Source organism: Anas acuta, chromosome 6, assembly GCF_963932015.1.
Source record: "Anas acuta chromosome 6, bAnaAcu1.1, whole genome shotgun sequence".
Lineage (NCBI taxonomy): Eukaryota > Metazoa > Chordata > Aves > Anseriformes > Anatidae > Anas > Anas acuta.
In genome coordinates this window covers 21,501,199-21,518,199 of record NC_088984.1, presented here as the reverse complement: position 1 = coordinate 21,518,199, position 17,001 = coordinate 21,501,199, and the positions used below count along the sequence as shown (strand labels likewise).

Below are 17,001 nucleotides of genomic sequence, written 5' to 3'. Positions count from 1 at the left end.
TCTGTTGCACTTACCTTTCATTTGACGTAATTGGAGAAAACTATGGCCATATGGCAAAATCAGAACTAGGATTCATGAATCATTTCTATGCTGTATAGGTTCTGCCACATTTATCATGGGACAATCTGAGATCCTCCGGGATGAAGCAAGGTGACAAGCATCTGTCACATATTTACTCTCTCAGCTTTTCTCCACTGAAATGTCTACAGAGTGTGGGAGTGTGGGAGGGTGAAGGATGGCTGCTTTTTTTTTTTTTGGTTGTTGTTGTTTTTTTGTTTGTTTGTTTTGTTTTTTTTGGTCTGTCTTGGAAAGGAAGTTAATATGGTTTGCGAAGGACCTTATTCTTGCAAAAGTCATTGAAATGTTTGAGCCTGTCCCAGACAAGTTCCATCTCCTACACAGGTGAAGATTACTTTGTGCATTAAGTCCTCTTGTGCTAGAAAAAACAAGCTACTGGAAGCAATATTAATCACAAAACTTTGCCCAATTTCTAAAATACTTTGGACCTGAAAGCACATATGCTCCTTAGCTGAGCATCACTACCCATTTATGGAGAAATATCACCCTCTAGGACAGCCTAGAATGTTTTTAGCTTGTTACCTCTACCCACTTCAGAAAATAAAATGTCTTTCAGTTTGGATTCTACACCTGGTACTTTCTTTGAGGGGTCAAGCAAGACCCCGATCTGTCTTAACTCTTATGTACAGCCTTGAAATGCCAATATCTTAGAGAACACTTATAAAAGTTTGTAAAATGCTTAGAGAGAAAAGATACGAAAGTATCTAAGAATTATTACCTAGTGCATGGAAAAATGTTTATTTTCATATAGGGTAAGGCTGTCAGGAAGTGGTACAGCATTAGTGAATAAGATTCTAGAAAAAGGAACTGCATACTGTTACATTTATACATTTAATAAAGGCTAAATGCGACAATTAAGAAAGGTCAGTACCCTTGAGGAAGCAGGACAGACAGACAGGGAGAGGTGGAAGTAGTTATTTTCGCATTAAGGAAACACGCTAAAATATTCATTGTTTTTATCTGCTGTCAAGATATGTTTTTTATGGAACAAAAAAAAATCCTTTAACCTTTTAAAGACATCACACAAACGCATCTAATTAAACTCTTATATACAGAAAGGAGGCATCCAAGCAACTGTGTATTACTGTAACTTTTCTACTCCCACCATAAAAAAGTCTAAAAATTCTGAACCTTCGCAGCAACATCTGATACTATTTCTTCCAACTATTATAATCACTTTAATGCCACCATAGCAATATTCATGAGTTCTTTCATGCTGGCCCTCATGTGGTGAGACCAAAGGCACAGAGCTTTTTACAAAGGGCACCTGGGATGTAAAGCTGCTCTCTGAACACAGTAGAAAACTCACCCTGTACAAAAGGCCAGAACAATGTTTATGCATCAGCTAAGACTCAGTTTAGCCTTCAAACAGGACTTAACTATGAATTTTATGATCCATTGGCTATGTACTTGGTCTTGTCACAGGGATGCCTTTCTTTCTCACCCTTACCATGTTCCTTACAGAATGATGACAACCAAATTGTGACACAAATTTCAACAGCAGCACTTTGCTTTCTCTAGTTTTATAATAAAATATCTAAAGAATCCTTACAACTTGTATACTGCACTTGTACCAATCATATATATCACAACTTCACCAAGTTCTTTTCAACTTCATGCTGTACTACTGTACTACTGCTTTTTCTTTTTTTTTTATTACCAAAAATTCCCCCACCAAAACCAAAAGGCAAAAATAGGTGCAATTTACCTTATTACAGTTTTTAGAGACTTGGCAAAGAGAGCTGCCTGACATACTGTCCTTATCTGGCATTCCTAAAGTAAGGATAGAATACAGAAAATAAATACTATACATACTTTAAGTGACAAAAGAAACATTTATTAATGGAAGAAGCAATTTGATTTAAACATTTATTAATGGAATAAGCAATTTGATTTTTTTATACTTTGAAAAAAAACATAGATGAATGTGTATGTTAAGTGCAAAACATTTATTAAGGCAGTTTTTCTTCTCTTAGGAACATGAAAAAGAAAGTTAACTTCTGTAAATGCTATAAATACAGTTTGTTAGAAGTAGTACTGTCTCACAAGTAAGTAATTTAAACATGGATACAGGAATTTGTTTGTTTGTTTGTTTTTTTAACCACTACCTGCATTTTAATACCTCGAATTCAAATGTGTTGTGTACTTCCTAGCACAGTTATGCTATGCTACATTATTGTTTCACAAATAGACTATATTGATCACATAACATATTACCCAAAATTTACAGACATGACTGTAGGCCATCAGATATCACCATGGCCGTTGTATAAATAATTTTCTGGCAACTAAATAAAAATACCTTGACTTACAGAAGTGACGCATTCCAAAAGCTGCCCTTGGATTCATGTCTACACCATTATCCCACAGTTTGACAGGCTCTCATGATGCAAAGCCATACCCAAACTTATTTACCTATGCAACTAAGGTCAGATAGCAGCATGTTTAGTTCAGGTTATGTGTCCCAACATGAACCGAAGTTCCCAAGCAAGCAAAGTAGCCCAACCAAACTTAAAAAAAATAAAAAATAAAAGAAATCACTCTTTGTTATATTCATTTTACTAGCAGGACTCACAGCTGCATTCCATAGAATTCATATACCAACTACAACTAGTTAAATGTTATGCAACATAATACAGTATGTTTTAGTCAAGAGGTCTGTCCCACAGCGCAAATTTGTGCACAACTCTGTGCAGTTGTATGCAGTTAGGAATGCAATCAAGCAAGTTCCTCCTCTATGGAATATTAATACAGTGGTAATGCTGAATTGAATTTCATATATTAATTTCCACACCCCAAAACAGAAGACTTTCATTCTTCATTTTTCTTCTCTTTTATAATTTTTCTAGCATTTGATTTCTACCTCCTCATACTTACTGTCATTGTTGGAGCCAGTTTCCATAACACCATAAGGAGGAGTGAGAAGTCCAGACATATACTGTCGATATTTCTGGAAGACAGCAATGGCAAATTCCGTCAGGTACAGATAACTAAGTCAGTACAGATGGATAATGTGGTATGTACATTTGTGTCTGCTGCCTTGTGCTTCACACGCATATAAACAATCTATGACTGAGCCAGTCAGATGTCTTTACTCTTAATGCTACAAGACCAGCTTTCTTGATTTAAGCACTCTGTCTTTATTTTATCAAAACTTGTGCTAAGAGTTCCCTCCTTGATCTTCCCCAAAGCATGACTTTGAGAGTTCTAGTACACATCAATATTGTACTTAGTTGTGTGATTTCCCATAAAGGCTGTTTTAAAGCTTGTCTGAAATTACACTACTCAGCTAAACTCAAGCTAGAAAGCTGCTTTATTGTATGAATGGAGATGAGGCTGTGAACTAAGAATTCATAAGACTCACATACCGCTACAATTTCCGTACCAGATTTAAAACATACAGGATATAGTGCTAGGACTAAACATTTAATTCCAACACACTAAGCAAGCAAAAGTTTGTTTTTCAAAACCACAAGGTTATGAAACACACAAACCCAGCACCAACTCTACATATACATACATACTAATACCGTAGTATCAAATGAGATTTTGTAACTGTAAAAATAATGCCCTTTGTACCACAGTAAACTACATAACTGTAACTGATGTTGGTAACTGGTATTTTTCTTCAGTGAATGCTGGTGACACGATCAATAAGGTTCAAAGCTCTGTCTAGGGTTTAAAAAAATCACAGAAGCTAAAATATAATATGAAGGAAAAAAAAAGTCCTTTTATCTCATACAAATCATTCAATAAGTGAGACATTTCTGTTTTCAGTCATGCTAGATTACTGCCATAGTTAAGGGTAAACAGTTATAATGCCCCTTTTGAAACTGTCACAGAGCAAGCTTGTGCAACAGGGATGCTGATGGTCAGCATAAACAAAATTGTAATGCCATCCATAGGTTGTGCAGTGAGCTGAACATGAACAAACAACTAGCTGAAATTCATGTAGGTTTCAGCTAAGGACACATTAATTGAGTTGGAAAACTTCCCTTTAGTCCAATTTTAATGTAAAAGATTTATCCTTTGCTTTATGGAGCTGTAGGGATGTTTTCACTTTTTAAATGTTATCTGCTGGATTTTAACAGATGTTTGCATTATACTTTTAACATTTTTTTCTTTTGTGGAGATGGATATGAAAATCTCATCAGTTCTAGCAAGGAAGAATGAATGTCTTGCATTCTAAATAATAACAAAACCTGCAAAGATTACATTAATCTAAATAATCCAATCCTATTTTTAGACAAGCTATTACATCCTAAAGCTTAGTAACATATTATTTAAATCTCGCCCATAATCCAGCTGAAAACTCATAGGAGCAAAATTATGTTTTATTCCAGGTCAGTCACACAAAACACATACTACTTAATTTGAGGATAAAACTCTTATTTTCTTTCCCAAACTCTGCCTCCAGTTCTATGCCTGGAACTCAGCAAGAGGAAGAACGCAAGAAGTAATTATTTTCTCAGTTCAATAAATAAACCATATACATAAAACAAGGGAAAAAACTCATTTCAGTTGTCAAAATGAAAGAAAGGAAAACATATCATAAGGGGCTGAAATAATTCAAAGAGTAGATAAATGTTTTGTCCTATTTTCTACTGAGCTCTGTCTTGAAATTTGGTTTAGAAATAGAAAATTGAAATGTTTCATTTGGAATAAGATAAAATTAAATTACATAGGGTATTTTTTTCCTGTTCTTTCTCATCATTCAGATGATATTCAGTTATTTGTTCTGTTTTACCCATAACAGCATTTTCCCAGAAATACATTATTAGTCTACATTTAATCCAACTTGATAAGGAACTTGTATTGTAGAACAATAGTAATTTTCTTTTAACTTTTCAAACGTATGCATTGCCTATACAACTTTCATAATTGTCACACACTGCATGGCAGTTTCCTTTCTCATTAATTCTCTAGTATTTTTCCTGCTTATTCTTCTCACAAAATGAAGCATAGAACACGCCATACAATTTCCAAAAGATTTGGGGGCCCAGCTTAACAAAAAATACCTGCAGAAGTCTTACAGGCATGATAAGCCAGAATTGCATTTAATACTTTAAAGCGGATGTATACTCTTCACATTGAGCACCCAATGTGCACAATTCCACGTTTGTGCTAAAAAGACAACTCTCTAAGTCCCTTATGTAACTGCCCTGTGTAATGTAAGGGATCAGTTGCAAAAAGCTGTGCACAACTGTGCACCATTAAGCAGCGGTACCCAAAGGTATTGTAAGCCAATACTTTATGGTTTCTGGAACCCTATTCACATTTTAGGAATTTGTCCTTTTTAAAAAACATCAACAACATCTATCTTTAGATGTGGGTCTGATTGTCATCAAATAGGCAGGGAAGAGAGATGTACTCTTGTACTCTGCTGTATTATTTGCACTCACGTACTGTAAGCTTTAGGAACACTTGTGGATTTCTTGTTCTTAGCCCCCTAACCACATTCAGCCCCACCTCATTCTCAGGATGCCAAAGGCCACAAAGAGCATAAGCGTAGGCTGCCAAGGACCTCAACTTTGTAATCTTCCACATGAAGGTCCTACCCTGCCTTGGAGTTAAGTATACTAAGTAGACTGGCAGATCAAGCCCAGTGAGCAGCACTGCCTGTGAAGGAGGTCAGCCAGCATTACCAGAAGAGCCACCGATCCTGGACCTGTCCTCAGAAAGTTCAGTTGTTCAGACTCCTCCAGGGGACCTCAGCATGAATTAAACTACCTGGTTATCTTAAATAAAGGCTAATATGACTGCCTACGCATGGTCTCCCATGAAGACACCTTGAAGGGGTGCAGACTGACATTGGAGGTACAATTTACAACTAAATTGTGCCAGCTCATAAGCCAAATTAAATGTCAAAGGACACTCATTTTTCAAGAAGTCTGGGAAATGTTGTCCATTGGGAAACCTGAGTATGCAAAGAAGACGAAAATAACTGCAAAGAGATTCACAGTATTGAATGGAGTAATGAAGCTCCAAGTATGAGCTCTCTCAAAGCTGAGATAATGAGAAAAAAACAATGTTGAATGTGAGACCTATCTTATTACTATAATGTCTGTAAATGAAAAGAAGATACAGTAGGTAAAAATGTAAAGGTAGGTGGCATTTAAAATGACCCTGAAGATCAACAAACTATATATTTACAAAAGGCTTCTTAAAATGTGTTCTGCTGTTGGTATGAACTCTGGAAAGGCCTTCCTTATGAAAGACAACAACAGCTATCACATAAGCTTGTTTATTACCAAAAATCTTCTAGTTCTGTAAATCCAACATGACAGCAGGTTTTAAAACTACACTCAGTGACCTATTCACTCTGTCTTCAGATTTCTACTAATTTACAAACTCTATCACGCAATAGCTTAAAGATCAGACGCTTCCTGCATCTAATCTGACAGCACAAGTAATAAAGACTCTATTTTTAGTTCCAGTTACTGACCATCTCATAGCCATGCAGTGGTAAAAATTAACATGACCTTTTCATTCACTGCTATATAGCCTAAAGCACAGAAGAGTGCTGATGAGGAACAGTAGGGGATGGGAGGGAAGGAAGCAAGCAAATAGCACTTTCCTCACTGGGGAGGCACTGAGGATGAACTTTTTCATCAACAGTTTTTAAGACCACTCATTGGTTAGCTGGTGACGAGTCTCAGCTGTTTTCATGACTACAATGGATTTTCTTCTACACCATGAATGCACTCTGGTAAATTTTTTATATCATAATGTTTAGAAAGGCCATTACTGTAATTCTAGTACAAGCTATCTCTGAATCCCCTATGCATTCTTCTATTGCACATAAGGTGTATAAAATATGTCTTAGTAGTTAATCCCTTCTCTTCTGCTGCAACTATTGAAAATCTAATCCCTGTTTAAGGAGAAAGAAAGATCAAAACCTGGAGATCTATACAATACAAGCACTCTAAAACAAGCCAGGCAAATATGAAGAAAATAGAGTAGCCTCTGTTCTCTTCCATGTGCATTGCATAGCAAAACCACCACACCAACAGGAACAATACACAAATGGTGAAGGAAAGCCCACCTGGGCATAAAGTTTTAAATTCAAGTTCCACACCAGATACACCCCCAAGTCCAGCAGCTCTCAAGTCAGCAGAGTAACTGATGGGCCATTCAATAAGGACTTCAAACAGTGATGGTACTCAGCACTGGGGAGTGAAGTCAGGCTTCTAATGCTTCCCCATGTCATAGCAAACCTACACATGGCTGGAAGTGACAGTCTTCTAAAACTAAAGAAGGTTTAATTTTAGACCTCAACACATAGGTGATTTTCTCTTTCCTTCTCTTAATCTCACCCACTCACAGCCTCAATATGTAGTAGCACTACATGTATGTATTGACCTGTCCTGTGGCTGTTTGACATTGGGTAGTAAATCATTGTTTGAAGCTGCTGCAATAATATGACCTCATGACTCACATCACTTCAGTTGAACCCTAAATTACCAGATGCATTTCTACTGCCTCCTACTCTGTCTACCACTGGCAGCAGAGAAGATGACTAGGCAGAACCTGCATTACCTGCAGATTTGACAGTAAAACAAAATAATTAATTTCAGTTCTAGAAATCCTAGGCCAAACATCAAGGTGACCTTTCCACACACGTTCTTCAAAACCTTGTGTAACTACTTTATTAGATGTTATTTTGACAGTTACTTGAGTTCTGTAATCCTCTGTGCTATTTGCCTATAGTCTGTTAATGGTTTCTCTAGGGTGATGTAAGTTGTAGCTTGACAGCAGTTCTCTATTTTCTTTTGATAATAAATAATTGATCACTGATGCTCTCAGTACAATTTTGTTCTTCCTCCGAGTTGGTTGTGCCAGTCATACCATTTTGGCAATGAAAAATCTCCCTTGTGAGCTCAGCATGGTGCATCATTTCTTCTCTTTCCTCCAGAACAATATGAAAAGAGCTGAAAAGAGACCCAGAAGATCTCTGGACCCTCTTTTCACCCCCAACCAAGCACACTTGTCATCTCAAAGTCTAGATCTCTGCCCCTAGAGCTGATGCTCTAAAGATCGCTCCTCACAGAACTAATTTATAGGAAAATTCTCAGGTCATCTGCTTGCTACCTGTTACTGTTTTCCAATAAAAAGTGCCTAATGTTCCTACTGAATTTCACTAAATAAATAACAAATAGGCATAGTCATTTTTTTTTACCCAACTCTTGTTAAAAATGGGTAGGAAAAAAACAAACAAACAAACAAACAAACAAACAAAAAAAAAAAAAACACTCACTCATTATTGCCCAATATTATGTGCTGAGATGCATAGAAAACTCTGATATAATTCTGTTTTCAGATTCTACCTTACTAAATTTACAAATTAATAAGTGTATTTCTTCTAAGCAAGTTTAGTTAGAAAATTTCCACACATTTCTTGCCAGTGCTGCCTAAATTGGATATTTCAAAAAGGACCTGTCCCATGACTGTTTAACACCGGATGGTAAATCATCATTCAAAGCTGCTGCAATAACGTAATCTCAAGACTCGTATCACTCCTGTTGAACCCTAAATTGCAGTAGTGAAAACAAACTACAAACATACTTGGATAAGGGCAAATTCACAGGGTTTGAAGCAAACCTTGCTCCTCAGCATCAGCTCTCTAAAGCGTCAATTCCCAACAGCACCACAGTAACTGACCTGAACAGTAATCGGGGATTCACACTGGGTCTCCTGCCTGCTGACTGGAACACGTCCACGCTTCCAGCCGTCTGCACAGGCTGACACCTGACCCCTCTCATCCGCGAGCTGTAACACAGCCATCCCACCTGCATATTCAGGCTTTTTCCCTCCGCTGTTGGATGAGCCACGTTTGCTTATAAAGTGTAATTTACATCAAAATTCACTCTAGAACAAACCCATACACACAAATCTCAAAACCTGGTTCTTCAGTGAGGTTGTAATGAGAGCAACCCAGGCAGGCAAATGATACGGCAAAGTTGTACAGATCTGTTTGTGAATTTCACTCTGATTGCTTTGGGGAAAATAAAAACAAAACCATAAGCTTCTTCACAATATTTTTCCCTTGTCTCCAAAGAGAAACTAAGCACTTTACATTACCACCACACAGCAGCCTATTAAATGAAAATCAGAAATCCTGCTGACTGAAAGCGACTCCTGCCTGTGGCGATGCCAGGAGATACACAAGTCATATCAAAAGAAACAGGTTTGTACAGAAGTACAAAACTGTGGCTGAACAGTGTGAGAGCACCTCGGCAGCTTCTCAGCCAGACCAAGAGAGGACTAGACCCCAGCACATGTTTCAAATCTGGGCCACATGTAGGACTGGGTCCAGCCCCAGCTCTAGCGGGGTCCATTTGGGCTGGGAGCCCTTGGAGAACGCAAGGCCCTCAGGGCTGCAGCTTCGACCTCCTCACTGAGCTCCCTTCTTGCTGGGTGCTGCTGGCTGCCCTGCGACCCTGTCTCTGCAGTCCCGCTAGGTGTTTGCTGCAGGTGGGTCTGTATGGGATCAACGCCTCACCTCCAGTGTTTGCTGCAGGTGGTCTGCCTCCTTGTGCACGGCAAAAACACGTGCTCCACTTGTAATGTCACAGACTGTGTGCACCTCACTGCCTATCTCTGCACTTGAAATCCGTTTCAAGTCATTAAGCATACATACAGCACAACAGGATATTGAGGGGTGCTTTTATCTCAGTACAAAGGGGAATTTCATGCAGAAACTGCCTACCTATATTAGGATGGAGAATATCAAGAATCCTGAATATTACTAAGTACTAGCATTTGTGATTTCCAGATTATCATCCAAGTATAGATAAGGGAAGAGAATTGAAGTATTTCTAAAGGAAAGGGTAAAGACAAATTAGAAAATAAAATGCTACAAAAGAGAAAATAAATCTTCATATATAGTGGAAGAATAGAAAATAAAATTCAAAGATTCTACCACAATTTACTGAACAGAGACTGTTCTGTACACGTCAGTCTACTCAAGTCATTAAAACAAGATAGACAAGGCCTGAAATAGCAGAACTGAAGTACCATTTAGTGATATTGAGATAAAATAAATACAGGAAATGCCTGTACTGAAATTGCTGAATCCTGATCCCAGAATTAGTACAGTTGATATAATGGCAGATGAATCTGCATCTTTTCTATTTATTTATCTGTTTACCATCTTCTGAATGTTTCTGTATGGCTCTAATCAACTATGCTTTAGATTTATTTGATCTCTTTGTTTTGGAGCCATATATTTTTCTGTCACATTCCCACTTAAATCAATTTATCGTGCTTGAAAAGCTCCGTGTGCCGAATTTGCTTGATCACAGAATCCCCTTGAGTTTTAGTTGAAAAGAAAAATGCACCCAGCTCACTGAAATCACGCCAAATAGCAGACTTGGCTACCAGATAGAAACCCGAAGATAAGAATGCACTGCAAAAAATCAAATCCAAGGAAATTAGAGCATGAGCAATGATTAAACAAATTACACAGCCTATTCTGCTCCATCTAATTTAAATATAGAAATGACATCATGCAGCCTTCTGATTCTGTCTCCTAGAGGAATCCACTCAGGAAACGCAGTTGGGTGGAGATGCGACTTGGTTGGAAGGGTGGGAAAGATTGCATGTACTTAAAAGAGGACAAAAGAAAGACGAACAAACAGCCCATCTGATTTATGTGTTTTCTTTTACTGCGCTTGTGTAACCATAGAACAAATGCTATATTTATAGTAATACATATATATAACAATTCAGCTGCCTTCGACGTGAAGTTCAGTTTTCAGCCAAAAATGGCTGAAAAAGAACATTATGCAATTCTGTATTTACTCTTTTACAGTGATATCTGTTGAATTTGCTCACTTTAAAATCAGATGATGATGATGTCTGTCAGCGGCATTGCTTCAAACTCAATATAAGATCAGAAAAATCTCTTGTAGGAGAGATGCAGTAAATGACACTTTAGCTGGAATTTTCTGAATGATGCAAGTAGCAGAATGGAATCTCACTCCTCTTCAACACTTCTGCAAAGCTAACAATTGTAAACCCGCTTCTTTATTAGCAAAGCCAACAGATAAGACTTCAGAAAAGCTGAACTACTAAGAAAAATGCACTATTTTAACATTTTTTCTACCACTACAGCCAACCATTAAACCTACATTGACAACATTTAGAGTGAGCTATGTCTGGTGTCATCTTATGGGCTCTGTGCAGGGGAAACATGCTTTGAGAACAATTTATGAAAGTTCTGCACACAGAAGACTTCCTTTTACCCTCAGGTAGTCACAGCTTCTATTTTCAGATACACTACAGTAACGAATGGAGAACCAAAGATACTCTCTTTCAGATGAACTCCGTTTGGGTGCACTATGCAAAAATGCAGCATACAAAGAAGACCAGAGGCAGGTAATAAGAGACTTACAAATACAAGATGATGCTGACGTTACCCAATTCCTTGCCTGGGCAGCTGTGAGCTGCCTTCTACATTATGTCCTCCATATGGTGCTTCTCCCTTATCTTTTCTATTTTTCTGGATCAGAGCTTCAGCTGAGGCAAAAGGTCACACAAGGAAGAGGTTTATGTTTTAAAATACTTTGACGAAACAGTAAATTCTGGAATTGCAGCAACATACATGTCTTGTTCCTGATCACATATCCTAACCTGTGTAGCAGCAAAAAGCAAGTTTTTGTACTAGACATGTCAGAACTCAGCAAAAGTCTCTGTATCAAGTTATTGCTCCAGCCTGAGACTGTCACGTTCCAAATACTGACGTCCTGATCCACACATCCAATACACCTTTGCATGACTGCTATGAGGAGGGCTTTACCTTAAGAAATATATGTGGAACTAGGTATGTGCCACTGAGACAGAGAAAAGCTGCTAACCTTCCAGGGCAGGCTGTGCTCCAACAACAGGCTGAAGCCATGCTCCTCCACTGAAATTCTTAAGGTCAGCACAAGGTCTGTGCAGTGCTTAAGCCCTAAAAATAGGTTTTAAGTACAACTTAAATGACACTTAAACTGACCTCACGTTGACACTGTATGAAGCAGTGGCTTTATCCACTGCACGTAAATAGTTTATTTTCTTCCCTCCCTTCACAAGCAGATGTGAAATGAAAAGAAAATGCAAAATGGTGAGCTGATTTGGAACTCAGCTTTTCATACTTACAACCTACAAGCACAGAAGTATGTTGGTCTAGAGTTTATTTTCATATGGAAGGAAGCTCTGGGTTAAATATTAATTCCTCTCAAATCAATATAAACCTCTTAATGAGTTCAGTGGGGTCAGTCGAATGCTGTGCCTTTGCTTCTCGCAGAAGCAAGCAAATATCAGCTTCCAAAGTGATTGTTTCTACTACAATTGTGCCTAACTATAATGATGATATTTGGTAAATGCAAGCAAATAAGTAAATATACAAGGGAATTTCCTTTATAACATTAGTCTTACTTCATTGCTTTTAAAAATATTATTTTGATTACAGTGTGAGCTGCTTTAAAAGCTGCCTGTGCAGTTCTCTCAGCAACACTGCTGTGAAATCAAAACAAGTATAATACCAAATAATTAGGGGGAAACCTAAAGACAAACTAAATAATTATAATTTCAGGAGTATGACTGAATGTAGTCTACTCCTCCTGGTACATGGAAATAAGCATATTGCAGCACAGAAAGTCACTCACAATCAGATTGGTATCAGTTGACAGGACCCCAACACACCTGGGCCTCCCACCTCAGGCAGTCAGCAGGCAGTGCAACGGCACCGCTGGAACTGTACTGCCAGCACAAACCTCTTATGGACTCAACTTCCCAAATCCAAAGGAATCCCTTTCTTACACAGCATAGTATAATAGATGCTGCCTATGGCAATTCCCCACTGGAGTTCATAATAATTGAGCTATTTTGTAATTCCCCATACACAGTATAACACCTCATTGCCCTCATATTTCAGGCTCCCCATAAAGTCCTGTGAAACACAGTCTCTTCTGATGGACTTGCAAGACATCATCTTACCCGATGATACCAAAACATATTTAGATTGGAATGACTGATTTTTATCAAACTGATATGCAAACACACAGTAGCAGTGGTTCAACTGTGCCGTAACAGAGGGATCAGGTAAACTGATCAACATTCTGCAATGCAATGGCATTATTTGCATAGGGAAGCTTTCAAGGTTTTTTCCTCTGACTGGAGCCAGAGAAAGCAACTTCCTCACACCATGGACATTTTATTTAGCTGTCAGTCCCTCACCAAGTCTAAAAAGCCCTCACACCTAATGCTGTTCTGCAATTGAGTCTTGCTGTGGGGTGTTTCTCAAGCAATCCTCTAGGCAAGAAGTGACATTACTCTTTTTACCTTGCCCCTAGAAACATTTTCAAACCTTGGGATGAGAGGGGACAGTGATAATCAGAAGCATGTAGGGATGGGAAACAAGAAAAGAAGTCCCACTGGAAGCTTAATATTTAAAAATAATGAAAAGTTAGTAAGACAGATGGAAGGGAAAATGTTTTAGGTAGGAAGGAGTTATGGGTAGGAGGTGAGTGCAATATATAGCCTAAACATAACTCTTTTAATTGGAAAGGAGGAAAGTCAGAAAGTCCTAGTAATTTATATACAGTTTGTCTCAAAATAATTAGACAGTGGTTTCAGAAACAACACAAAAAAAACCCTAAGATAACCATAAAAAATTGAAAGGACTCTCTAGGGGAATCCTCCACAGTTCACTGAACAGATGAGTTATCACAGGGAGTGCACAGATTTAAGGGAATATGGCCAACTGTAAGAGGGGAAGGAAAAAAAAAAAAAGTGAGGTAGCCCATGGGTATGCCTAATAAATGAACTCTCTTCTTGCCTCTTGTTGCCACCAAATCAAGCAGTTCTATCAGTTGATGTCATTGAAACAGCTGAGTAATTTCACAACTGACAGAAGCTAGGCTCATTGAAGCTGTTTGCCTTTGTGACAGTTTAGGCTTAAAGATTCTGCAGATCCAGATGAACAGCACAAACTACAACATCAAGTCTCCACCAACTTTCTAGTCACAAGCTTAGTTTCTGTTTTTCATAGTGAAGCACTATTTATGTTTGTTATTCTTTATCTCATGGCATTGTGATATCAGTAACAAGCAAAACCAGAAGAAAATAGGATATAAAATGTAAGCTTTAAACGATTTTAAATAGCATAAGCCAAGCAGTGTCCAAAACACCTCATAATCAAAAGTTTTCTGAAACTCTGAGGAGTGACTTGTTTAAAGAAATTATGCAACTTTCTTCCAGATTTATTCAGCCAGGTAAAAATAATTCAAATCCGCTTGGTTACCATTTGAAAATTACTCAGACTATTTTTCAGACAGAACATCAAGCAAGTAGCCTAGTTTGAGTAGGCTGATATTTTGGTGTGGGCAGGAGTTTCATATTAAGAAGCCTTGGTTTCTATTCCTTTTTTGAATGGGAATTTCTTTCACAGGGCAATATATAACCACAGAAACATCATTGCTCTGATTATTATTCCTTATTATCAGCCTTCATTCTCTCTACGATCTATCATGTTGAAGATTAAAACAGCATTTGTGATGTACAGGTTGTCACGGTCCCATCCGAAAAACACACTCCCATCCAAACAAATGATGTTTGTCACACACTTGCACCAAAGCTGTACCACCAAAAAAGCAGGTAACTAATAAAGAAAAATATTCCGAAGAGAAGTTTAACTAGATTAAAAAGGACAAAGCTATTGCTATTATACTTACGTGGAAGAACTATGCAAATTGTGATGACGGAAGGCTGTAACCAACCAACTGTAAGACCAAGAGAAATAAGACTGAAGACTAACAAACAGACCATTAAACCATATGCCAAATACTGTATATGCACCAACACAGCAGTTCTGTGAGGCAATTTGGCAAGGAAATTTCTCTTCTGAGGGGCAATGAGAAAAGCTGCTTCCTGCACTAAGGCTCCTCCAGAAACAATTTGCCGAGCCCAAGCATTCAGAACCCGTCAGCAGAAATGCCCAAGTACTGGCCTCTTGGGGGAAAGACAATTTCTATCGAACTGACTAAAGATGCTCTCAGTGGAACACATTTGTAGTGTTTAATTTTCCATTCTGGAAGACCTGGCTTTTAAAAGTACATTCTAAAACTTACGTTTCGTTATAAAAAGGATATACGTGATGGTAAGCTCACTGGGAATCAAACCAGTTTTCTGAACTTTTGCGTGTCCATTAGACTCAAGCAAATAACCATTTCTTCTGTGTACCCACCTTGCACATGACTACAAATAATTTCAGCAGCATATTGAAATCTCAGCCTACCCCATTCAACAGATAGGTTTAATACAGCCAGGACATACAGTAGATCATTGATTTTGAAAGTTAAACTTCTTTGTAGTCCTTCTTTCAATTGTTCAATTCTTAGAAATCTTTGTATTTCCTGCTGCTTCTTTATGGAATCATATTTTGTTTGTTTGTTTAAAGGATGTCAAAAAAGTAGTAAAATAAACATATTAGGCTGTGCTGGGGAGGCCCCACCACCTGCTTCCCATGAACCTTGGTTGTTCTTTTTTCAAGCCCGCTGGAAGCAATGTACTACAAGGGATAACATTTACACAAAGCTAACAGCAGTGCTAGATAAACACGCTGTTTTTACATGGAGAGCAAGCAAAGCACATTAGTTTTCAGAGGGCGGCACTCATTGTCACCCACTTCACTGGGCAGCAGCCAGCTGAGCAGTCTGTACACATGCTGGCTGTCTAATGGTCCCAGGTGTAACTCCAAACTAGCCACCACATACATTTGCTAGTATAAGTAGATAAATCATGGAAACTGGGGTTAATATCTGTGGCAGAAAAGAGACAAAAATTGAAAGGAAATAAACTTTTAAACTGCTCAGTAAAACTTTTCAATCATTTTCAATAGCTCTGATTATTTTTATATCCCAAACTTATTTTTCAACTTCAATTCCTCTTATTAGCAGTTCTCTTGTGTTTTCATTTGTGACCATGTGATGATGTCCTAAAGCTGCAACTTTTCAGTTTTGGAAGATACCAGTGCTGAAGGTGTTAAGCATCTGAAACAGATGGAATGGCTTAGGAATGCATTGCTATTGCTCTCTGTCGCAGTGGTAAAATACATACGTGGGCATTCTTATACACTCCTGATGGAAGAGAAGCAGGTTTTATTGAGGAGGAATCTGATAGACTTCAACCTTTTTCCAACAGCAAGACAAGTGATTAATTCTTGAAGCAAGAGCATTGCTGTACAGGGATGAGACTTTCAGTCCTCCTGGAAGACAAGGTCCCTGGCAATACTAAAGTTAGAACACTTCTTAATTGAAGGGCTACTTAATTTGCAATCACCTACGCTCCAATCTATTCTTGTAGGACTTTTTCCTCTATTGTGAAGCAAGACAGATAAAGCTTGTTATTGTCCCTTTGATATTGTGTATCCACTCACCGTTCAAAGAAAGTCTTTATATAGAATATGTAGTAAAATAAGCTACAGTATGAGTCACACTGCAAGAGTCCATGCTTCTTGAGTGTTATGAGGCATCAGAGGAATCAAATGACTTGCATATGAAAAAGAAGCATTATCTACCAAGCCACAAGTATAATTATGAAACAGCCTTTAAGAAAGGTTTCATTAACAGAGAAAAAGCTGCCTTCATATCTAAAAGCATTTCACATAATTCTTCTGCTAACGTGCAACTCTAAAACCATATTTGAAACAAGTACTGCGAAGTATACTATAATAAAAACCAAAACACATTGGAAATAAGGCAAACTTTTTTTTTTCCAATTTAATATAAACCCAATTTTATATATATATATATATATATATAAGTTTTGTAAAATGTGGGTTAACTGCTTTTTATCTGGTCTGTCTTCCTTCAAAAATTCTGAGGGAAATTTTAGTATCATAGAACAAGGAAGCTGTACACATATGCTTGATATTTAACT

The 17,001-nt window shown here is 37.8% G+C and overlaps 1 protein-coding gene across 1 annotated transcript in view; it reads right to left on the bottom strand.

Moving 5' to 3' along the window:
- The window catches only part of RAPGEF4 (Rap guanine nucleotide exchange factor 4), a 151,237-nt gene that overhangs the window by 75,394 nt on the left and 58,842 nt on the right, over positions 1-17,001 (bottom strand). Inside the window, 2 exon segments of the mRNA XM_068686715.1 lie at positions 1,787-1,851; positions 2,956-3,028. Of these exon segments, the coding sequence (XP_068542816.1) occupies positions 1,787-1,851; positions 2,956-3,028 (138 nt within the window).